This window comes from Heliangelus exortis, chromosome 5, assembly GCF_036169615.1.
Source record: "Heliangelus exortis chromosome 5, bHelExo1.hap1, whole genome shotgun sequence".
NCBI lineage: Eukaryota > Metazoa > Chordata > Aves > Apodiformes > Trochilidae > Heliangelus > Heliangelus exortis.
In genome coordinates this window covers 39646108-39670585 of record NC_092426.1, presented here as the reverse complement: position 1 = coordinate 39670585, position 24478 = coordinate 39646108, and the positions used below count along the sequence as shown (strand labels likewise).

At 45.1% G+C, this 24478-nt stretch overlaps 1 protein-coding gene across 7 annotated transcripts in view; it reads right to left on the bottom strand.

The window, feature by feature from the left end:
- Positions 1 to 1218: 1218 nt before the first annotated feature.
- The window catches only part of NR1H3 (nuclear receptor subfamily 1 group H member 3), a 31985-nt gene continuing 8725 nt past the window's right edge, over positions 1219 to 24478 (bottom strand). For 3 of the 7 annotated variants that reach the window (XM_071744921.1, XM_071744913.1, XM_071744915.1), the window contains exons 2-9: positions 13054 to 13301; positions 10094 to 10360; positions 6813 to 7021; positions 6388 to 6567; positions 5886 to 5985; positions 4423 to 4536; positions 3586 to 3680; positions 1219 to 3149 (exon numbers count right to left, since the gene is read on the bottom strand). In XM_071744921.1, the coding sequence (XP_071601022.1) occupies positions 3003 to 3149; positions 3586 to 3680; positions 4423 to 4536; positions 5886 to 5985; positions 6388 to 6567; positions 6813 to 7021; positions 10094 to 10360; positions 13054 to 13171 (1230 nt within the window). In that variant the 5' untranslated portion in view covers positions 13172 to 13301 and the 3' untranslated portion in view covers positions 1219 to 3002. Of the gene's footprint in view, positions 3150 to 3585; positions 3681 to 4422; positions 4537 to 5885; positions 5986 to 6387; positions 6568 to 6812; positions 7022 to 10093; positions 10361 to 13053; positions 13302 to 16184; positions 16307 to 19979; positions 20067 to 23602; positions 23786 to 24478 lie in introns of those variants that run through there. The other 4 variants (XM_071744919.1, XM_071744916.1, XM_071744917.1 and 1 more) reach the window with 3 other exon arrangements.

Here is a 24478-nt window from a genome sequence, read left to right as displayed (position 1 = left end):
TGATTTTTGTGTTTCGGGTTTCTTTTAAAGTGCAAAACTCTGAAATGCCCGCTGTGCTATTGCACGTCTGTACTCTGCCCATTGCGCAGGATCTGGGATTTCAGAAGCATCCCCCCACCTTTTTTTCCTTCCTCCCCTTCTTGATCGGAATAGATGGAGCAAGCACAGCTGCTGCAGCGAGGTACAGCCAAAGGGAACCCGGCCTGAGGTTGTAGTTCAAGCACCCCGTGATTTCCCCCGTGGCCAGGTCAGCAAAAAGGACAAAGGGCCGCTGATCTCAGGGAAAGTTCTTTCCCCATATACTTCAGCTCCCTGGGCTAATCTGGGAAGCTGCTATAAAACTAAAAACAATTCTGTACTGATTTACACTTTAAAAAGAAAAAAAAAAAAAAACCAAGAATGTGAACATGTAAATAAGGAGCTTATATTTCATTTCATGGCAATGAAAAGAGGTGGAAAAAGTGAGAGCCAAGGAAAATTAGTTTTTTACTACTGCATCATCATCACGGGTTGTACCTTGAAAATACCTCCGATTCACACACAGGTTTTCTCTTCAAATTAATAAAACTGAGAACAAGCTCAAAATGGAGAGAATAAAGCTAAAAATGAAGCTGCAGCTTCACTGCCTCTTCCAACACTCTCCTTCTTCAGCAGATCCCTGGAGCAGAGGCCCAGCTGCCCTCTCTGTAACCCACCAAGGGCTGGACCGAGCTCTGCTTGTTATTCCATACCCTGTTGCAGTCTCCTACAAGTTTATCCACGTTCCCTCTTCCTCTAATTTATTAGTAGCTTCCAATTTAAATTTTATGCTCTGAAGCAATGCAGAATTCAGCAGAGCAGCCTGTGGGTGGGGGAGCCCTGCTGAGTTTGACAATTGCTTTCCTTTCCCGTAGTGGGGAGTGCTAAGCAGCTTATGTTAAAGAGTCCTCCACCTCCTCAGCCCCAGCAGACAGACAGCTGTCCCTGCTGTTGCTTCTCTTGTGCTGATCATTTCTGACGTGTTCATACCCTGGTATCAGCTAGGATGCTGCCAAAATCCACTCAACTGCCAGGGGCCCAAAGAAACTGCTAGGTGTTGGACTGCTGTTTCATTTTCACCACTTCTTGATTCTCTCCAACCTGTACGCTCACTTTTTTATCAGCTTTCAAGCTTGTTACATCAAAAAACTTATTCCATGTTCCTCCAGTCTAACGACAGCACATCAAGGAATGTCAAAATCCTGTATTAGGCTTTATTCTTTTATATAAACATTAACATTTCTCAAACAGATTAGTTAAAAATACAGATTTAAACAAGAATTTTTGCAATTGCAATGAGTTATAAAAAACAACAGATTATTTTACAGATTGTTACAAGTGCTTTACAAAGGTGCAGAGTGAAGGCCAGTGGCAGGGGACCAACCTCAAGTGCAAAATGGACACGATACCCTCACCATGGGCATAGCGCTCAGATACACAGCCAAAAAAACAAAACTAAAAAACAAACAAACAAAAAGAGCCATGTGAACCTAGGCTCTTGGGATGCTCACCGGGCAAGCAAACATAGACCCCTGTGACAGAGAAGACTCATGAGACCAAGCTACCAGGATACTTCAGGTTACATCTCTGAGATCAGCCGTAAGGTGTTGTTTCTTGGAAAATAAGGAACATGCTTTACAACAGTATAGCTCTCTTCTGTCAGACAAAATATTGCTGTAAATCCTAGAATACTTATGGATGTGGATACTTAAGAACTTGGGGCATAAATCCAGTATGGATCTCACAGTGCCCAAAGTGAAGAAAAGATACAAGACCCAAACGACCTCCTAAAACAGCTGGCAGTCCTCAGACAGGAGGGAGCCCCATATCCCATGACCACCACTGAAACCTTGAGCAAGTTCCTTGGAAAGACTTTGGCAAAAGGAAGAAGATGCAAGTGGATCTGGTTACACCCAGTTTCCCTGCGGCCCACAATCTGAAAGTCGTGCAGCCAACAGCTTACACAATGCCCACGTGTTTCCCTAAATGCAGTGTATCCTCTCTCCTTGGCAGATACATCTTCACACTCACCTTGGAACACATACCCATTTTCCAAATTCTTGGAAGTTTTTGAGATCCTTCCACCACACCTACCTTGCCTAGGTAACCAGTCCTTCCCCACCTATCATTCTTCTATCCCATCCCTAAAGATAAAATCTATGCCTTGATTTGTTTCCAACTAAGGTTTTTCAGCTGTTAGCAAATCAAAGGTGAACTGGCTGAGAACCACCAGGAGATAAAATTGTGATGCATTACATTTTTTAAAATCCACTACTTTATGCCTGACATCTGTCTGATGTACAAACACTCCCTACCCAGAAGACCTCCCTGTTAGACAAAGGGTGCTACACATTAGAGGAATCCTTCTCCCAAAGGAGGGCCAGAATGACAGGGCAGCTCTAGAGATGAAGTCTCAAATAACAGCTACTTCTCTTGGAATCATTGTAAAGGGCAGCAGATACAAGAGTTTTTATTTATAGGAAATCCAGTGAAACCCCTAGAACATCCACATTGACTTCCCTGAGCTCCTCAGATCCAGGTACACTGGGGACCCTGCAGAAGCCTTTCAAGCTGGGCTACTCTCAAGAGAGAGGGTTTGGCAAGTTCCTGCAAATTCATTTTCATAATCAACAAGACAGAAGAGGATCAATGGACAAGCCCTCAGGACATGCTTAGAGAGAGAAAGACTCTGAAGAAAGAGATGTGTGTGAGGTGGGGAAGGTCTTCATTTTTATCGCTTTCAGATGTTTTGCGTTATTCATTTGGGGTATATGGACACTACATGGAAACCAGCCCCCCCCCAATCTGTTCTACCCCAGCTGCCTCCTCCATAGTCTCATGACAACATGGAAACCCCGGGCTCATCCCTCCCTGCACTGCCTAGCCCAGAGTTCAGTGCTTTGGAGAGGGGAGGCTGGCTTCTCGTTAGCGAAGGCTGGGAGATGGCATTATGTCAGCATTATCAGTGCCCTGGGTGCATGCAGTCACTCATGCACGTCCCAGATTTCTGAGAGCAGGGGAGGGAGTTTCTTGTCCTGCAGCCGAAGGGCAAACACTTGTTCAGAGTGGACACTGCTAAGTGTCCTGAGGCTGACCAGCTTCATTAACATCCGTGGGAACATCAGGCGGTCCTGCAGGCAGATGAACAGATGGATGTTAGGAAAGTCACACTGAAACTTTGCTGTTAGTGAAGTCACACTGAAACTTTGCTCAAAACCAACAGATTACTGCTCCAGATGATGCACTGTAACCACGTGCCTCCAAACCAAACATTCTCCAGGACACAGTGGTGTGGAGGAACAGAAATACTACGTCCCGCCACACCACGTCCCAAAACTCCAAATTTTCCCTGAGAGCCAAACTATGGAACATGCCAGATGACAGCAGGCTGGGACAGGTCACACACAAATCCTGCATTCGCAGCTGCTACCAAGGAGCCACAGAAGGGCAGAGCATGGCATCACAGGCAGCAAGACGCCTGTCACAGAGAGTACTGCAGGAACTGTGCCTGCACAAATACCAAATCAGTTTGCATCATCCTGGGGAATGTGCTGGTCAGGCACTTACATTTGGTCTGTTGATGCAAATGTAAGAATGAAGGGCTTCCACATAGGTGTGCTGCAGTCTCTCCACCAGGGACTGGTCCTGCACGTTCGGTCGGTCTGCAAAAAGCAGAAGTAAGCAAGCTGCCACAGACAGCTTCACTGGGACTGACAGCCCTGCCTAACTCCTGTCTCTCAGTACACTCTCTCCCCAAAAACTCATCTACCAGTCACCCAGCTCAGCTAGGAGAGTCATCCCTGACTGCAGCAGCTATGTCAGTTTTCTGTAACTGTTTTCACTTGTATCTATTGCACATGGGGAGTCCAATCCAAGTCCTAAAAAGCTGCAAAGTAGCACTTGTAGCATTGTGTTTGGGCTCACATTCCTGTCCCAGTGAAGATGCTGTCCATTCAGGAGGGAATGGGAAAGTCCCTCCAGCAGCCAAACCATCTTTCAGGTGACAATACAGAAAATAAGAAGTGTAAGGGTGGCTTCCCTGCAAGGGCCTGTCCCGGCCCAGCGCCAGCCCGGTCCCGCACCATTCTACCACTAGATGTCCCTCCTGACCCGCACCGCACCAGAGAGGTGCCAAGTCCACCCAGGGGACAGGGAAATAGCGATTTCTAAACCAGGAAGATTTTCCATATGCTTTTCCAGCAACGGGGAATCAAGATTTCCTCCAGAGACGGCACTAGTAAATTCAGAATATAATGAATAACTACCCTAGGCAGAAGGAATAACATGCACCCTTTATCACTACACCCTGTACACCCTCTACTACTCCTCTTCAGCTCGTGACCTTCCTTAACTCCACTTTCTTTGCCCTTTGACTCACTGCTGCAGTTCTTCAGACCTCCTTACCTGCAGAAAAAATGTTGATGGCAATTAAAAGTGCATATTCAGCATCATTGAGCTGTAGCTCATTCATTCCCTTTGAGAACTCAAAGATGGGGTTAATGAACTCAAACTGCAGACCTGCAAGAAACAAAAGGAGAACAAGGTGAGGAGGCAAAAACAATTGTCTCCTCTCTTTCCCTCCCTCTCACAGCATAAGCTGCCAGACACCCACAGCATTAGGCCAGGGAGGGAGGACAGGCAGGCAGGAAAAAAAAATCTCCCATTATGTTCCAAGTGTGGATGAAATCTCCCTTTATGTACCACTACTACTGGTGAGCAGCAACAGCAGTGGCTGAGTCAGACTCTAGCTGTAAAATTGCAGCTGGGTAATTGTTTCTGGGTTTCCTTAGAGCCTTACATGCCCCACACCACATCAACAGCTAAAAGAACACAACATCAGCTACCAGGTAAGTCTGTCAAAAAGTCTAAAGCTCTCAAGTACAACATCTACACTTTCCACTCACACCATCCTGCCTTCAAACCCAGCAGCCCTCTTGCTTTCAAAGAAAGCTTTAATCCCATGCTCATGATTCATCTAAATCTGCCTGAGCTAAAAATAGATAGTTCCAAGAAGTCTGAACTATGCTTTTCCTTCAGCTCAAGATGCTGGGAGAACTGAGGCAGAGCCTCACTTAAGCTTCCAATGAGCTCCTTGGATAAACAGAGTCAGGTAGAAATACACTGTCATAACACACAGAGGCCACTGTCAATCAAGTCTGTGTGCTGGGTGCTTTCCCCAGAAACAGCACCCAAGCTGCTGATTTCCAGGAGCACAACTGCATCAGAGAAGGATGAACAAGAAGGAAGGAATCTTTCTGGATGCCTGCTTTTTGCCTTCCTAATCTGAAGTGAAGGCTACTCAGAAGAGCAAAGAAGAAAAAGTTTTGTAAACAAAAGCCAGACTTCAGAAATCACATCACCACACACCATCATAAACTGAGCTGATGACACACCTAGAGCAGGGATATAGACTTCATATCAACTGAAATGTTTTCTCAGTAATGTCATCAGTCAAAGCATGCATCCAGATTGGCAAGTGATATCCTTGCAAAGATGACTGGGGTTTGCTTTGTTATGACCAAATATGGCTCTGAGGCCACATGTCCAGGTCAAATCTCTACCAACAAGGAAGTTCACATCAGCGCCAGCCCTGCAGGCACTCTTACAGCAAGATTTTCATGCCAAAAGTCTAAATTTTCCTTAGAAAGTTCACACCTTAAAAAAAAAAAAAAGCTATGAACTGAACTAGTATCACACATTAGAGGTAAAAAAGATTTTGGGGGCTATTGGTCTGGTCCTGTTCTAAACCTCTGACCTGACTTCAGCTTTAAGGCTACACACACTATTTCCAGTAGCACACATTAAAAAGGAAAACATGAAGGAACACAAGACACAGGAAAGGAAGAAACACCTGTCTAATGCACCACCTGCTTTGGCGAAATCGTCCCGATTATAGCTCAAGTCCTTAAGAAAGGTGATGCTCTCAATCTCTGGGTTGTAGCGCCGAGATGTCTCCAACAGCATCACCTGAAACCAGAAATACAAGTGCTTGATCTGAAAACAGGAAAGAACCTTTCAACATTGATAATGTGCTGAGTGTTGGAGCATCTCTGGAGAGAACAAAAAAAAAAAATCCACAAACCCAAAAAACTTTGTAAGATGTTTATCTCAGAGTGCTTAAAAATTCCAAGACAAAGTGTCTGCTTCTGGGAAGGGGGAAATATCTGCTTACTACTACTACTCAGGCTCTTGCCTCATTCTCCTCCATGGTCCTTCTGCCAGTATAGTCTGGCATTGCAGTAATGGTCCCAGAGGTGAGGTCCTTTAGCCTGCCACCCCAAAATAAGGGATGGGACCAGGTTCTCCAGGTAGCTGCTCCGAATTCTTTCATCTCTGCTATTACATATTGTGGTGGAGCCAAACTCTCACCTCTATGGTAGATGTCTTCAATAAAGCGATCTGATCTTCCCTGGTGAGCTCCAGGAAGCCAGGGAGTTGCTTGGCAAAGTCCACAATCTCTTGCACAGAGATAATTGCAAGCTCTGTAAAGTGAGCAAAACGCTGCTGCCTTGCTTCACGGTTATTAGGGTCAGGAACCTGGGGCCATGGCTGTGGAAATGGGAAGAGAGAGCACACATTTGTGTTGAGAGATGGACTGAGGGCAGAATCATGAGAAGATTAAGTGAACAGAGAAAGAAAATGAGACATGTGATGGAACATCATCCTTTTGCTGCTCTTTACAGAACCTTAGCCCACGGGTACAATGTTTAAAGCATCTCTCTTCTCCCAAGTAATTTGCCTGCAACCCCAACTCCCCCAATTTCACATTTTTTGTATTCTGGCAGAGTTCTTACCGTCACTTTGAGCCTGTCTGTGAAGGAACGTTGGTTGCACTGCTGCTGAGCAGCCACAAGCTTTTTTATCATGCTCAACTGTTCAGGTGTCAGCTTGTGGGAAGGGCTCGGCGGGTTCGGAGGGTTCGGCCGCACCACAACCGTCCGGGCCTGATCATCTTCCTGCTTCTTCAGTTTCTTCAGTCGGATCTGTTCTTCAGACAGAACATCTAGAGCAGAAAGAGACAGGGATCAGGCTCCACCTGGGAGCACGCTGGGAATCCCAGTAAACACAGAGCAAGGTGATGGGGATGCAGAGATCACAGCTGCCTGTGGCTGGTGAATCAGGGTACACACAATACAGGCAGCAGTGAGACTGACCAGTTCTTTCTCTCTTCTCCCACTGTAACTTGTTCCATTTGCTTTTTAAAAAATCATATTTTCATGCAAAGGACAGAAAAAAAAGGACAGAAGCTCCTTTCATGATGCCCTACACATCCCAGATAGGCAGCAATTCCTCAAAATGTCATAACAGATTGCAGCAGGTTGTTTCTTCCCATGCTATGATGCACCCATTGTATTTTATGGTATCCTGAAGCTGTGGCTGTTTCCAAAATTGCTCAACTCACAGCTTTTGTCATTTCATCTTGCTCTTGAGAGGCAAAAGTCAGTGCTGGACACAGTTTGAGAGTAAAAGTTCATCTGCAGCAAACTAGAGTAGTAACATACTACAAGATGAACAATGGAAGAAGTGCTTTGCATAAAGCCTACTGAGGACTGCAAATCTTTCAGGAGTAGAGCTAGATGATGTCTCCAGTTGTGAAGTCAAAGGATATGCCATTTAAATGTAAGGTGTGAGGAAGAAAACATCTCAGAGGGATGTATTGTGAAAATTCTTATTGGACCAACTGCACATTAGCTAATTTAAATATAAAAAATCTGTCACTAGCCTGCAACTAAGTTAACTGAAGAATTCACCAATTTGAATGTAGAGGAGGTCTGTTGTGTCTTTAAGTCAAAGCTGCAAAAACTAACAATGAAAAAAAAAAAAAAAAAAAAAAGGGGAACTACCAGACATGCCTGGACTCAAAGATGATCAACAGAATCATCAAGTGAGTTAGTGATCAAGGAACAAAGATCAGAAAAGGGACTGGTTGGAAAAGAAACTGTATCTTCAGGAACAAAGATTTAAAAAAATAAAGCTTGACTTTTCTTTGGACATTTTTCATGCATAGGTAACAAGGAAACATTGCTGCTACATGGGAGGGCTGGCCCCTTCTTTGCACTTCTCAAAAGAATAGTGTTAAACAAGAAGACAAGAATCTCAGCTACTGAGAGAGTGCTGAATGGACAGTTCATGGGATTGGTGGGAAAGACACAGCACAGTCAAGCTGAGAGTCATCTTTATCCCAACTTCCAACAGGGAGGATGCCTGCACATTTTGTATGCACACATATAAAAATTACAGTTCTAGCAGCACAGACATTCAATACAATTACCAAATTCAGGGGTATCTGTAAGATCAGAGAATACTATTCACTGTTAGTTTAAGAAGGGAAGCACTTAATCCACGTGCTTACAGCCCCTCATCTTGGGACTCAGATGCACAAAGAATATACTCAGAATACACTCAGATGCACAGCTGAGTAACAAGTGACCAGATATTAATGAACTGGAAAACTCCTATGAGCAAGCTTCTACACCACGCTAAATTCAAAGCAATCTAAGTCACACAGTTTGCCACAAAGGCAATATTAAACCTCATGGTTCACACTGGCTTAAGAGCAATAAATTGGCCATAAATAACTTCAGTCTGGAAATTAGAAGAAAGTTTCCAACAACTTGTGAGGGAAGTTCTAGAATGACTTTCCAAGTGAAACAGCCGGAAGAAAAAGTCCTCAGTTTTTGTCAAGCTTAATAAGACAAATTTGCAGTGGGGGTTACAGTGTTGACAAGAATTGCACAGCAGTTGATAGTAACAACCTGGAGATTCCTTCTGGCCTAATTTTCCTGAGCTGTCTTCAACACAAAGATGCTATGTAGCATTTCAAATACATCTGTTCTGTAGGTCTCAGGAGCAGGGGGAAATGGGGCAAAGATAGCACACACAATGCTGACAAAAGCAGTGTGACAAAGTTACTGGACTACATGTGTCAGGTGTGCCATGTTTCATGTTTTAAAAAATAGATATCACGTTTCCTTGGTGCAATTCAGTGGGACTTACATTCAGCACAAGTACTTCTATAAAATGTTGCCAAAATACCCTCTATTCCTCACCATTCTGGGTGCTGTATGTCAGAAAAAGAAGCTTTGCAGACGTTAAGCAAGGATCCTTTTGGTGAAGTCTTGGTCAGCAGCAGGGTAAAACCCAGATGCCTTGACGAAGGGTTGTTGAGCAGGAGCAGCTCAACAATGTGACAGGAACAATTGTTAAATACTCAGAAACTACAGCCACATGGCTTGCATGAGAAAAATAGCAGAGATCACTAAAAGGAGCAGAGAGATCAGGTCTGCACAAACACAGCTCCAGTGCTGTGGTACTGCTCTTGACCTCTGGCACAAGCTGGCAGTACAAGGCAGAGGATAGTGCCTGTTGCTCAAGAAGCACAGTGAGCAACCTCGCAGTCCTGATCACAACACAGAAGCCTGAGTATACTGATAGTTGAGAGCACACTGAAGAACACGTCAATTTCAGCTGCAAGTCTTTGATGCCATATTCCTCAAGTTCTTGCAAAAAAACACATTCAAGGAGGACAGCAGGGCTGGGGCTTCCAGCACACGGTGCTGTTCCACTACCAGCCTCACCCTCCATGTGATCCCTGCTAAGTCACTCTCAGTGACCCCCTGCACAAGTTAGAAACGAGGATGGTGAAGGTTCTGGAAGGGGTGAGTGATGAGGAGCAGCTGAGGTCACTTGGATTGTTCAGCCTGGAGAAAAAGAGGCTGAGGGGTGACCTCATTGCAGGGGAAGATTTGGGTCTGGTTCTGATTTCCTCACTCCTGTGACCAAGGACAGGACTCAGGGAAATGGTAGGAAGGTGAATGAGGGGAGGCTGAGGTGAGAGATCAGGAAAAGGTTTTTCACCCAGAGCTGAGCAGTGGAAGAAACTCCTCAGGGAAGTGGTCACAGCACCAAAACTCCCCAAATTCAAGCAGCCTTGGGATGATGCTCTCAGGCACATGGGGTGATCCTGGGGGGACCCTACACAGCGACAGGAGCTGGGATTGATCCCGATGGGTCCCTTGCAGCACGTGCATCCCCCAAGCCTCCTCCCCCCTTTCCCCAGGCGCCCCTCACTCACACTGCTCCCGCATTCCCGCCTCCTGGCACTTGCGCAGGCGGCATTCCTGGCACTTCCTCCTCATGTACATATCCATCTCGCACTTCCCGCCGTTTTTGCAGACGTACTGAGCCCCCTTGATGACGCTGCGCCGGAAGAAGCCCTTGCAGCCCTCACAGCTCAGAACGTTGTAGTGGAACCCGGAGGCTTTGTCCCCGCAGACGCTGCAGACTTCGTTCCCCAGCATCTTCGGGGCCGGGCCCTTCTTTCTCTTCAGGGGGGGGTTTTCTATCCGAGTGAACAATGCCAAGAAGGGAAATAAATAAGTATGAAAAACAAAACCAGCCCACAAAATGCATGAGGGAAGCATCTCAAGTGTTTGCAGCTGACTGCCCCATTCCTACCCAAACCCACCATCCCCCAAGCACACAGATCCAAGTCTCCTGTCCCAGACTCCCCTTCTGGGGAAGCCTATCCTCAACCACAACCCAACTACTGACCTAATCCAAACAGTTTCACCTCAACTGTGTAAGGAGATACAGCTGCACTTTTCATCCCTCCAAAACAGGGTGAAAGAGCTAAAACACACTAAGTGCCAGATGCAGGAACTTTCCTTCAGCCCTGAGACGCTCCTTCAGTGTTTCCTTCACAGTTGAGCTCCAATCCAAGACTGTGCAGAAAGTTTATTTTCTTCAGAATTCACCTCTCATTCTCATTCTATTCTCTGCCATACTCGCACACATGGATAAGGAAAAATGGTTTAGCAGCCAAATAGTGGCAGAAAACCAGTGCTGAAACTGTGACCCTACAGGAAGCAGATGGAGTCTGCAGTAAGTGGGACACTTGGGGACACTGTCAAGAAAGGAGAAGCAACTTCATGGAGTTAGGGACAAAAGGCAGGCAAGCAGCACTCTGCACAAGCTCTGTGAATCTTCTGAACATGCATCCATCATTTTTCCCTCAAGGACAGTGCTCCCCACTCCTAAAACTGAAGCACACTCATGCTGACAGTTTGTTTACTAAATCTTGTTATTCTGTCTGAAACACAGGGTCTCCACTGCTGTCCCACAATTCAGCCTTGTGCAGCTGCTCCCCATTCTTCCCCTGTCATTCTGACAGATCTTAATCTTATCACTAGCTGGGCATTTTCAAAGATTAAAACATTTCTGGTCTACTCCAATGTGTCTCAACCTTAAACATTCCAGCCAAATACTTCCTGATGTCATTTGCATATTCTCTCCCTATTCTCCATCTCCCCTTTCATTCCATTTAATTCTTATTTCTCTTTAATTTAAGCCATCACAGAGTCAACCAGGTTGAAAAGCACCTCTGAGATCATCAAGTCCAATCCTTGACCCACTACCACGTGGTTACCAGACCATGGCACTGAGTGCCATGTTGACATCTGACATGTCCTTCTGCAGAGCTCAGACTGCAAATATTTTTCTCTATGTCAGATATTATGGATCCTTCCGTGGCAGCTGGTCAGAAAGTACAACCAGGATATCTTGATTAGTCTCCAGATTATGTTTAGACATGCCTGGAAAGCCTTTACACTGGTAAGTTCAGAGGAATGGGTTTGTAGGACAAGGCTGCTGCATCTGCTGATCAGCATCAGGGTTACAATGGTGTGTCTTGTTTTCATACAAAGAGTTCTAATACTTATGTCTTTACTCTCAGTTATGCTTACTATGCTGCCCAAGCTCCCCAAACAGTAAAAAGTCTTACATCAGTTTCAGAATCTATTATTAGTGTTCTTCACCACGTATTGCTTTTCACAGTCTCAAGTATGTTGGAGCTGATTTTCAATCCCACTGACTTTACAGAGCTCTGGAGGTCACCCCTTTAGGCCTGCACTTCTCATTGCAGACTGGACAGCAGCAAAATGTCATGAGAAAGGTTAAGACTCTGATATTACCCTCTCTTATTCTACTCTCTTCACACAAGCTGTTACCAGAAGGAAATTATGTAATGCTTAGGTTTTTTTTAATTAGTCTGCCACTGCATTTAGATTAAAAATTATGTTCATATATTTCTGAGGAACAGTAAAGTAATGCCATGATTTTCACAAGACCCACCTTGTGGATTTCTTAGCTGTCTTCAAGACATCACATAAAGATCTTATCATTCCTTTGACTGATTGAGGCAGAAAAGCTTATTCTTTGATTTATGCAAATTATTTTCCATCTCTGAACACTAAAAATTCTAGTTATATTGCTTATTAATCGTCATGTGCCATAGCCAAATATAACACAGAAATAATCTGAGACCTATCAAGTGTAAATGCCATCTCTTTAACTTTCACTAGGGTTCTCCTTCTTTGACAGATCCACTACTTAATTTTTTTTTCACATTTTATGGCTTTTACTCTTGCATTTTTTTAAGTATTGTTTTCTTTTTCTGTTCTCAGATTTGTGTTAATCGACTTTTATTGGTTAATGTCTCTTCACCTTTCAACTACTGTCTTAGTTTCTAATTCTACTGATGAGTCCTTGTTTCATGTTCAGATCACCTTTTTATATCAGGGATTGTCCACTGCCTCACTGTTCAATAAATACATTTCTTTGTTGTATTTTCTTTAAGTGACTAACACTGTGTTGGACACATCTCTTGTGCTTTCTTTTTTTTCCTGTTATACATTGTATAACATCTCTGGATGAGTAATTTATTATTTCTTTGCATGACTAACCCTGGCTGGATTGTCATTTGTAGTAAGACTTTATAGTTCAGCAGCTTTTGATAGGACTAACAACAAAAAAATAATTTTACTGCCATTGATTTAGCCTCCAGAAGGTCAAATAAGTGCAATATTCAACACATTTACCACCTTGCTAAAGCCAATCATCTTCAACTATCAGTAACTCTCCAGGTGCCTCAAGCACAGCAGAACTCACCCTAAAACTTTGCCACGTATCAATTCTGCTTGCAGCTGAGAGAGTGGAAAGCCTTTAAGCATGGATTTTGCAAGGATTTTTCCATACCTGCATGCTCAGGGGGGTTCTCTGAGCCAGGGAAGAGTGAAAGCCCTTCCTCCTCCATCTCAAATACACTTGCCACCCTCTTCCCATGTTCCTGTGTGCTGAGTTGAGTGGGACCCATGGAGGCCACACAGGAAAGGCTAAAATCTCATCGCTGCAGCATTGTCACTGCCCAGCAAGGGGCTGTAGGTGTCTGTGGTTCTTCCAGGTCTTAAGCTTCTCCCTGCTACTGGAATTCAGAAAGGAAGCACCTGTGGAAAAAACACAGATGAAAAAAGGCAAGAGTTCAGCTATTGAGTCTATTAAGTCCTAAAATCCATTAACAAGCTACATCACAGGCAAGCTTCAACATTTTGATTCTTTATTGAAAGGGACAATTACCTTTCTGTTATCATGTTTATGCTCTTGAAACACAATATTTTAACAAACTGTGGTAAAAGGTACAAGATTAGCAGACCCAGATGCAAAACTGTTTTGGTTTTATTGCCAAAATATTTATCAAAGCACTTCAAGCCTTCCTTGCTGCTAACACCACCAGGGGAATTCTGCCCTGACCTCTCCAAGTGTGTAAGAGGGGAATTCCAGACTTTACAACCAGTGGCACTTGTTAAAGCTTCCAGTAACAAATAGCCCATTGCTGCCAAGCTCCACTGATTTCATGGCATGTCCTGCAGAGCACACAGAAAACTGTAAAAGACAATTTTGAACAATTATTAAGCAAAGACTACCAAACACCAAATTTCCCTATTAATATCAGTAGCCAAAGATAATGAAGTATTAAAGATGAGGATGAAAAATCCAGCCCTGACCTATAGCAACTAGAAGCCAGCATCCTACCAAATTACCATTATTATTAGCACCTTTCTGAGGAGACCCTTTGCTGAAACCTGGAAACACCATATTAATAGCACACCATCTTTATTACACAGCACAAACTCCCCCTACAGAACCTGAACCTGGAGAGCAAATCCAAACACTTTTTTCCAAAAAGCCCCACCTGGACAGAAAAAGGCATTACTGGTCTGACTGCTCAGATTGAGTGAAACTGATGCAAACTGCTAATGCAAACACCCCTAATCTGATTGAACACATTTGATCAGTTGATCTTAACTCAGTGATTTACCAATGCAAGCTAAGGGGATTAAACTGATTTAAAAAGCAACTACGTTGAAGGCCTGCACCAGTTTACCTTGAGTAACTGAGTTCAGGACTGGAATCCTGCCACTCTCTGGAAGATGGGAGGTGACAGAAAGCTGTGCCCAGATACAAAAGCATCAGATAAGCAGGGATGTGCCTGACACACCACAGAGTTGACTGGGAAGAGGCAGAGGAGGGTTCCAAGTGCCTTCCTCCCTCCTAGGTATTTGGACTGGGCCATGTAACCTCTCAGAATGCCAAAGGGAAAGATGAAATGAGTACTCCCATAGACCAATGAGTACACCCCCTCTCAGAACTCTGAGCCAGTCATTAAGTATAAAATATCTTATTTATCCCCCTATCATTGGGGATAAAAGTAGTGGCAACAAATTAGAACCTCAAAGCCACAGAAAGGAAGAAATCCTGTTGTGGCAATCTACAACCCAGCTGGTGCAATTTGCAATCAATTCAGAGACTCACGCTCCTCAAAGGACCAACAGGGCTATCACAATCAATTTTTTTAAAAAAGCTCTACAGTAAATCCTGCAGCAGGTGATGTGCAGAGCATCAGACAGAGACAGGAACTTCAATGAAACAAACCCAAACCCAACTGGAATTCTTAGGCCCATTTAAGTTCTTCACTGATGCTGATATCAGATGTCTCTGGACATGCCCTGGCATGAAATAAAAAAAGCCAAGTGTACTGCCTCAGTGCATCCCCAACATTCCTTTAAACTAAGCAAAAGACTCACTCAAACATTAATTATTGTGCAGAATGAACCACCAGCACTGCAGTGATTTCTGAAAGGAAGTTTGATCCCCTAGCTGAGGGACTGAATGGCAATGCTCAGGCCCCATCAATTCAGGGACTCAGCCTTGCTGCATCCCAGCCACAACTGCAATGTATTCCAAAAAGCAGAAGAGGAGAGCACAGCCCAATGGGACTGCAAAACAGTGCACAACCATGAGTGACATTGCAAGAGTGACACTTGCTGTCAGCAGGACATACAGAGCCCAAAGGGGAGCTTCTAAGTGACTGCAGACTTCCTGGCAAGGTCTGAGAAGGGTTCAGTTACCAAGGGGGAGAGGATTCTAAATCCACCCTCACACCCAGGATGCAGCAGGGGAGTAAGGTCTATCAGCCATTATCTTCATGATGTAAAAACAACCCACAGGTTCCTACTTCATGCACCAGCCTCCTGCCTTCCCAAACAGAAGGGGCCAGACAGAAGAGGCTTCTTACTCTCTCTGCTCCTGAGACACAGCATTTGTTAGTTCTGTAGATGCAGTAACAGTTGTAGGCTCTGGAAAACTGACCTTGCTTAGAAAGAGCAGCACTGTTGACAGGTAAAGACCTAAACCAGCATTTTCCCTGCATGCACACAAGTGAGAGGATGTATGCCTAGGCATGGGAGTTGGTTTTCAAAGAAAGAGTGTTTTCAAATTCCTAAAACTCCTGTTGAGTTTTGTACTAATAACCATGTTATTAAAGGTTCATATCTTCCAATCTGCACCACCACCACTTTAACTAAAAACACAGAAGGGTGATGCAAGCCAGAACTGCAAGAAGGAACACTGCCTCCTTGACATCATCTGCTGTGCTGCCTCCCACTGTCTGTCAGTTTTAGAAACCAGGACTGGCCAAGTGACAGAAGATGAAGCAATCACTTCTCTCTAACACAGCATCTAGAACAGAAGAACCTGATAAGCAGACATGTTCCAGTGAGGAAGCACAGACTGATGAATGGCTAAGCAAACATCTTTTGCCAGCCCTTGCCACCCATGGCTCATGTAAGACACTGAACATTTCCGAAATGCATCACCATCAGCTTTGCCCTATTCCATTTCTTCCCTCTCCCTTTATTTTCTGAGCTGACAGAACAGCTCAGGTACTGATGGTCTCAAGATCAGCACTCTTGCAACAAAAAACTGTTAGCAGAGACCAGAGGTGACAGCCCTGGCTCTTGCACCTCATGCTAAGTGCCAGAACCACTCACCACTTCCCTCCAGCCATGGTCTCATCTCATCCCATTCCCTCAGCTAAGTGCTCATGCACACCCAGCTGACACACTTAATGCACTCCTCTGGAAGCCTTTGATCCAACCTGTCATCAATGGACACAGAGGTACATAACATGCCTGACTTCTGTCCCATGGTCATTGAGGACCTGAAGAGGAGAAAGCATTGGGCAGCACAAGACATAAATAAACCTGAGCCAGATGCAGTTCCTGTGGCATTTCTGCTAGACCTGTCTGTCCTCTCCTTGGTATTCCTGGTTTGGTGCTTTCTGTGAGAAGTTTAAGGATCAGGAACAGGATCAGACGCAAGAACTTCTCTAAAGAAGCTGTACTGCAGAGTTCAGGAATAGACAACAAGCCCTCTGCCTCCACATTCTGGGTGTTCAGAGGAAGTGATATCTTTTTAGGAAGTTTCAGCAAGTCTCTGGGATCTTTCAAAACAGGACTTACTGGTCAGAGTCTGGTCCTGCAAATTACAAAATCCTACAGCCTCCTGCCAAGGGAAAACACATGCTTATGTTCCAGTCCTGCAATGAATCACAAGTGTGGAGTCTGCAGCGTGTCAGCATCAAGAGAAGAGACTTTACATTTGTATCCATATGAGCTACATGACTGTGCTGGTGTGTCACAGAGCTCTGTCAACAGAACCGTGAGGAGGCTGCTGGGGAACAAATGTACCTGATGGGAACTATCTTTCAGAGGTACCTAAAGCAGGGATCTAATTTGGCATCCTGGCTTCTAAGCATGTTCTGACCTGCAGTACAGGGCCAGCAACCAATCTGAACCTCCCTCTGGGCTCACAACAATACCTGAGGATCTCTGCTGAAATTTAAATGTAGAACGTGCTTTGTGGTGATGCTATTTGGGGTATCAAAAGCTGGCTGCAACTCTAAATGGCCAAGAAAATAAAACCAAAAATGTTGGACTGAGATTCCACAGGACTCTGATTCACCAGCACAGAGCAAGTCCTTTCAGAGACACCACTGTTCTTACCCTTTCACAAGGAGTAACCAGTATTTGGTGACCTAATGTTCTTCCTACACTGTCTCTGGTACAGCAGCCAGAGTAATTTCACAAACCTTCTCAAGGAACTTGGTACCTGCAGCTCTGTCAGAGAAACAAAGGTACTTCCCAGTTCATGTTGGCTCATTCATCTTCCTTCACTCTGCACCATCACATTTCTCAAGAAATGCTGGAGCAGATTTGTAAGCAGGGCAAAAGTACACATGTAAAAGGTTTCAATTAGGAAAAAGTTGAGGGAGACACTTGCACCTTTCAGTGCAAAAAATAAAAATACTACGCATGCCTGGCACTTTGACAATTTAGGAATATTACATGTGAGAACTTAAAACTCACAAGGAAAAATAATCAGATTGTCACTGGGAGGGACAAACCAGGAAAATGCAAGGTCTGCAAAGCAGTGCAGCAGGATGGCACACAGAGCAGTTTTGAACACTATTACAAAGAATGAAAGAACAATTCCTTAACTCCCAGGGAAGGCAGAGTAGCTCTGTTCCCCTGCTGTAAGTCCCTCTGTACAGAGAGCTGCAGGGACAGGGTTTGCAATTGCATTATCATTTTGATCTCTCAAAAGCATAAAGACAGCTACACACCAGTGGGACTCTGAAAGCCACTGTCCCAAGCTGATAAAAAAAAAACCCTACAGCCTCCTGACTGCTTTCATTTGCTGTCAAACAGCCTCAGCTGACCATGAGCAGCTGCCCAAACGTGCAGCACTGGCCTGTAAATTGTGCCAATTGTTGCCACCTCTGCCAACAACCCAAGAGTCCCTACCAGTCCCTTCTGGCCATGCAGCCTGCTCCTCATGGATGGGCAGCTGCACTCTGGTCTCTTGTCACCCAGTTAAGGGTCTTATTCCCATCTCTGCCCCTCTAGCTCTGAGTTTTAGAGGCCCCCTCCCTCCTCTTACTTTGGCTTTCACTCCTGCTGCTGATCAACTCTTCTATTACCCATGAATTTGCTGACTTCTGGCATGGCCTTTGCCCACAAATCTGTTCCATCCTCTGAACTGGTGCATCCCTGAGCTCAACTGGATTCTCACTGCAGCACCCGGTGAAGACTTTGGTTTGGCCTCAACACACAGCATCCCATCCCCTATACAGGTCAGGTATGGATGCCATGGCAAAGTTCAGGGAGCAGCAGCAAAAGTGACTACCAGCCAAAGAGACTGGACAATTGTGTGTCACTTGGGTGACTGGGAAGTACTGGGAAGAGATGGAGGAAGGTGTAAGGATGGTACAGAGCAAAAGGAAAGGTGTTAGTCTGGAAAATAGTAAGTCTGAAAGGAATAGAAGGAAACTGAGAAAGGGAAATTTGGACTATTACAGAAAAACACCAGAGGGCAGTCTCTGTAACTTTCCTTCCAAAATTAGACTTTACATTACAACCAAACTGCAAAGAGGTCTCCAGACATTTCTGCATCTGAATCTTATACAACTTAAATGCTCTCAATCCACAGAATATATTATAAATAAACACAGGCAGCAAGAGAAGTTCCAAGCCAGTTCCACCCTACACCTCAGGCAAAAAGGAATATAAGAATGAAACAATACACTGAACCAAGTGAGTTAGCAAAGTGAATTAGGATCATAAGGCACAATGATACTGCTAAACAGAAAGCAGTAATTCTGGGGAGAAACAGCCCAAAGGACTTTTGCTTTGCTCCACAGACAACAACAAAAGAGATAACAATGACAAAACTCATACCTTGTCTATCTTCAGAGCACAGGATTTCTTTCCTACAAGCCTGTGAATCTCCCCAAATTGTAAAACTGAATGCACTGAGTCCAGTCCCACCCAAGAACCTTCCAGCTCTGCTAAAACTCACCCAACAGCAACTGTTTTGCAGTAAATCCATCCTTCTGTTCTCAAGCCTCATCCAGCAGCAGATGTTCCCACCCCTCACCTGCCTCCCATTACTGCTTGCCTGTCAAAGGCTTAGGTTTTATTTTTCCCTTTTTCTTCAGCTCTTGGTTTCTGCCTGATCAAAGCCTGCCATGTCAACACAAGAAGCAAGAGGAAAACAGAGTCTACATGTGACTGCTTTCAGGATGGGCAAGATCCTGAAATGGGCTGTGCCTTTCTGCTTCCCCCCTCCTTCTCTCCCAGATGCCCTTGGTCCAGCAACTGAAAGGAGACAGCAGCTGAGGTTACAGGAGTTCATGCACACTGTGCACAGGGCTGCTCTGGCCTCCCTTCCTGTTTGTGTGAAGTATCTGTGCCTCTGACAAAGGGAGAAGGAAAAAGGGAGGGACGGGGGGGGGGGGAGAAAAAAAGAGAGAATGAAGAGAGGGTGGTAAGAGAGGACAGACTTTTTCCTATTTAATGAACTGCAAATGAATAACTAGTGATACCAGGAGTGATGTGGCCACCATCAAATTCATTTCAAGGGCACTGACATGTGTTCCACTGAACTCTGCAAACAAGCCAGGTATGGGTAACAAACCTCTCATTCCTTCTGCCCCTTTGAGGCTCTCTACTGTCACCTCAGCTTCCCAGCTTCTAACCTAGAGCATAATCACCTCAGGAGTGGCAAAACCTCAAGGCATGCACTGGGTTACAGCAAGGAAGATGTCAGAGTAGCAGCATGGGGAGCAGACCCAGCAGAACCACTTTGGAGCAGCACCAGTTTCTGCAGCACCCAGAGGGATGAACATGAGCAGAACTTGGTGTTTGCAGCTGAACCGCAATAATCCCCCACGTCTGGCTGCAAATCCAGCTCATCCACAGCTCCACACTGCTATCAGCACCAACCTTCAGATGTCAGGAAGCACAACTGCAGCTTTGACATGAGCTTCCAGCAGGAAAAATCCCATCTGTGCTCCTCCCAGCAAAGCAGCCCTGCAAAGAGAGGAGCAAAGGGCAGCCCTCTGCCACTCCTTGGGAAGAAGGGGAAGGGAGGGGATCCAGCCTGGAGCCTTGACTACAAAATATGCTTGTCAGCATCAGTGAGAACAGCAAACTCTTCCTATGGAAACTCCTGTTACAATGGCAACAGCATTATTTTGCCAGTACCCGAGCAAACTGAGCTATCCTACCCATAAGTCTTTTTTACCCTGTGCACATCTAGATGCACCTCTGCAAGTGTGGTTTTGGTTTGCATGTTGTGGTTTTTGATTCTTTCTAGGGCCCCTTATATAGACTAATGGTGTCATTCTTTCACTCTTCTAAAATACACACAGAAAAATAAAATCAAACATGAAAAGTGCTCAAGCAACCTAGAAAAATCCCTACTACAAAGCAACCTGCTAACTGTGCTTTGGAAAATTAAAGTTGAGATGTTTGCAGCTCACTGTTCTGCTGCTGACCATGCAGTGACACATCCTACATCCAGTGACAGTCCATCATGTCTCACTTGGAGGCTGAAAACAAGACCTGACCCCACTTTCTTTGCATCCTTACCATGGCAGCCTGGTAAACATGCTCACAGAGTCTGCTTCTTCCTTGATTCTGTCTCTAGCTCCACTCAGCCATTAATCTGTTGCTCCTCACAGCTACACACAGCCACAGAAAACATAACAGGCAGCTACTCCTTGAAGCAACACCCAGAGAATCCTCTGTCTTCCCAGAAAAGAGGGCTTAAAAGAGACAGGAAATACACAGTGTCAACCAGGTCAGAGGCAATGCAGTAACTGCCTGAAGTTATTGCTTTACTGACTAGAGCTGGTTTTTGGTGTGTTTTTTTTTTTTTTTTAAAGTGGGGCTTCCATGGATGTGAAGAATAAAAGAAAACTTAGGAGAAGCTTCTCTCTTCAGTGATTGTGGCCTTTCACAGGGGTGCCACCTTACAGAAGAAAACTCTGCCTTGGGTCCCACATTCCTCCTTTAGGGACCCTCAGGCCCACAGATGTTACAGCCCTGCTTCAGGGAATAGATGTCTGACTCAGGGCAGATTTCAAATGTCACCCAAATGACAGCTGCTGCAAACTGAAACAAGAGATCAGGACTCTTAAAAAAGGAAAAAATAATTAATACCCAAAATAAGATCCTGTCAGTACAGATTTCATAGAAAACAGTTAAACCTAGCCCATAAGCAGCAAGAAAACAAACTAGATCATACTTAAAAGAGAGCACTGCAGGCCTTTCTTATGCATGTAGAAAATTTTAATGATAATGGTAAATACTACACAATATGCTGCTTACCTGACTGTTTCCTTAAAAATCTCCACTGAACTGTGCAGCTAGGGAAAAACATTTCATCACCCATGTCTATTCTAGCCAAGTGTCTTTATCAGCTGGCATCATGACAGGGAAATCTGCTTAGCTCCCCAGGCTGTCTCAGCACATCTCTAACAGCAACATCCCAACTGCTGTTGCCTCCCCTGAGCAGGAACACAGCCCAGCCCCCTGTCAGCACTGAACTACCACTGAAACACTCATGGCAGTAAGAAGCAGCTGCAGTATTTCTCCAGGTATGCAGTGACCAAGAACAAGTAAAACTGTAGGATGTATCATAGCAAAGCCAGGAAGAGAACTTAAAAAGCCCTCAACTCCTAGATCCTTCTCCAGACCACCTATTTCAAACTGGTCTTCTCCATCCTCTAGTAGCTACAAAATAAAAGAACATAAAAAATAAGAAGTAAAAGAGGAATGAACAGAATAAAGGAGGGTGGAGAGGGTGTACAATTGTTTGTTCATTTTTCTGATTTATTCCTTTTTCCCCACACACCAAGAATACTTTTATCAGCATTGCTGCACATCACCATAACTGCACCAGGATGGCTTCTGGGAAAAATCCCTCTTATAAAGCATCTATATATCACTCAGTATCCAAGCACCATCTCAGCTAAAAGCAGCAGTCAAAACAAATACTCCTGACTCAAAACAGAAACACAGCACTGGATTGCAAAACAGGCAGGAAACTCATTAAGATTCCCTTAAGGGCAGTAGGGAAAAAGTATATTCCCGTTCATTGAATTATCATCCCTAGATGTAGCACAGAGGTCAGAAAGAAATGACAGTGCTGCAGAAACACCCATATAAAGAACACATCAGAGGGACACTGGAGTTTCAGATTGCTTCAAAGTAAGCTCCATGGGCAGTCTATTCTCAGCTCATTATCCAGGGGTATTACTTTGTCAGGTTTTGCCAATGCTGCTCTTAGAAGAATGGGAGAAGAGAGGCAGGGGTTCCCACCCTGCAGCAGATGTACATAGCCAGATCTGCCAGAAAACTGCAGCAGAGCAAGAAGAGAGATCAGAAGAGCTGCCAAGAGACACACTGATGACTGGCACAGGGGTGCAGGTCAGAATAAAGGACTACTGAGAGCTCTGCTGCAAAGTAAACTTGCCCTGCTTTTGACTTTATTATTCTGGCTCCAGGCCTGTATGGTCAATTCCTGCTTTGAGGGTCACTGCAGCTGAACACTGACAAGGTACAGTACAGCAAAATAAGGAGGAGCAATTTTTTTTGGTTTTTATAAACCCACAAGGGTGGAAGTTAAGGGTTAAGGGTCTGAAAATGACAGAAAGAGGATACGTATGACAGGAAGGGAGCATGTGAGAGGGCGTGTGACAGGCTGTGCAGCAAAATGTGTGTAGAGCTCAGACCCTCCGAGGCTCTTGGCCAAATGTGGAGCTGAACTTTCTGCAGACTTTGTCCTGCCAAGTCATGTTCCCTTCTCAGACTGCCTGACATCACCACAAATACTCAGCTGGAAAACAGTCCAGAGCCAGACACAGTGCACCACTCAAACACCAGCCAGTGAAAGGGCTGCACTCATGGCACACCCATCAGATGGGAAACCAGAGGAGGCACCAACTCTCTTCCATGGGCACCTCCAAGACTCAGCCTCAGTCATCCAGAAAGAGGCCTGACAAGACACACAGAGACTGGAGCTGCTACCAGACAAATGCTTTTCCATCACTCAAATAACATAGCCCAGAACTGACTGAGAGTCTGCACATGAGCTCCAAAAGAAGAAAGCAAAAGACCATGACCATCATCAGGTTGTCAGGGTTTGTGACAAACAACATGCTGCAAGGACCCTGCCACGTTCCCAGCTCCAGCACAACCTTGCTGGGAGCAGAAAGCAGCTGGGGCCCACAACCCAGGGACAAGCCAGGAGCCAGAGGTTCTGCACAGGGATGCTCCAGCATGAGGCAAGCCAGCAAACACCAACCTGGCAGCTTTTCTCACCTGCCTTCTCAGAAGTAATTGCAAGCCCAAGAGGAGTGCTGCAAAACATGAGCAGGTGTAGGAGTGTGTGGGAGTGGGCAATGGGACTCAGCCAGCAGGTGGATGGATGTCTTATTTTGATCCTTGTATCAAGGCAGAGAAGGGTGGGGGTGGCCCACTGATTCTGGGACACCACTGAAGGCACCACCCAGAGCAAGTATCAGGGAGTAGATGATCAAGTTCAAGATGATCACTCTCACCAGTTCAAGACGATACTGAAAGAAGGGAGGACAAAGTCTGCAGTCTCTTCTTGCTCTTATTGCTTCAGCTTTCTGTGCCTGCTTAAGCCCGATAGAAAATGCACTCAAAAGTGCAGGTGACAGGGTGAAAATTCATGTGCTCTTCAGGCAAAGGCTTCTGCTTTCTCCGCTTTTGTTCTATTTCTAAGACAGCAAACAGCAACTCGCAAGTTTTCCAGAGACCAAGGGAAAATTTTCCTCCAATCCCATACAACCCAGAAGGTTAAGTCCTTTCAGACATGCCTAGATAACAGAAGCCATGTTACATAACCTGTGTTTATCGATGGTTTACATTTTAAAACACTCCTTACAACAAAGTTCCCTCTTCCTTTGCTAAGGAAGGGAATCTGACACCTTCCTTAAAGGTCCAGCAGTGCAACTTTGCCTGTACACATGCAACATGGAACTTAAACCCTAGCCCTAGTGCTTCCTAACCCAGACCAGCAGATGTCCAAGAATCTGACCCCTCAACAGCTGTAAACACAGAACCCCCCCTATCAATGTCTTCCTGGCCCTCTGACAGGAACTAGAATATGATTTCTTTCCTACAGACAACAGCCAAGGCTGGGACGTGGTCAATCAGAAGACCAGAACCACAAAGTCGGTATCTGAAGCTGGTGACAGCTTCTACTCTCAGAGCACCCAGCTGGGTGAAGTTGCCTGGTCCTGGCAGCAGAATTCATCTCATGCAAGCCAAAGCATGCTGGCAAGGAGGGCTGGCCATGGGACTGTGTGTCTGTGTGTGCCTGCATGTCAAGGCAAGTGCCATCCCAGCAAATGTCCAAGGCTGTTCCTGGGCTCCTGCTGGTAGGTGCTCAAGCAGCCACAACACACGCC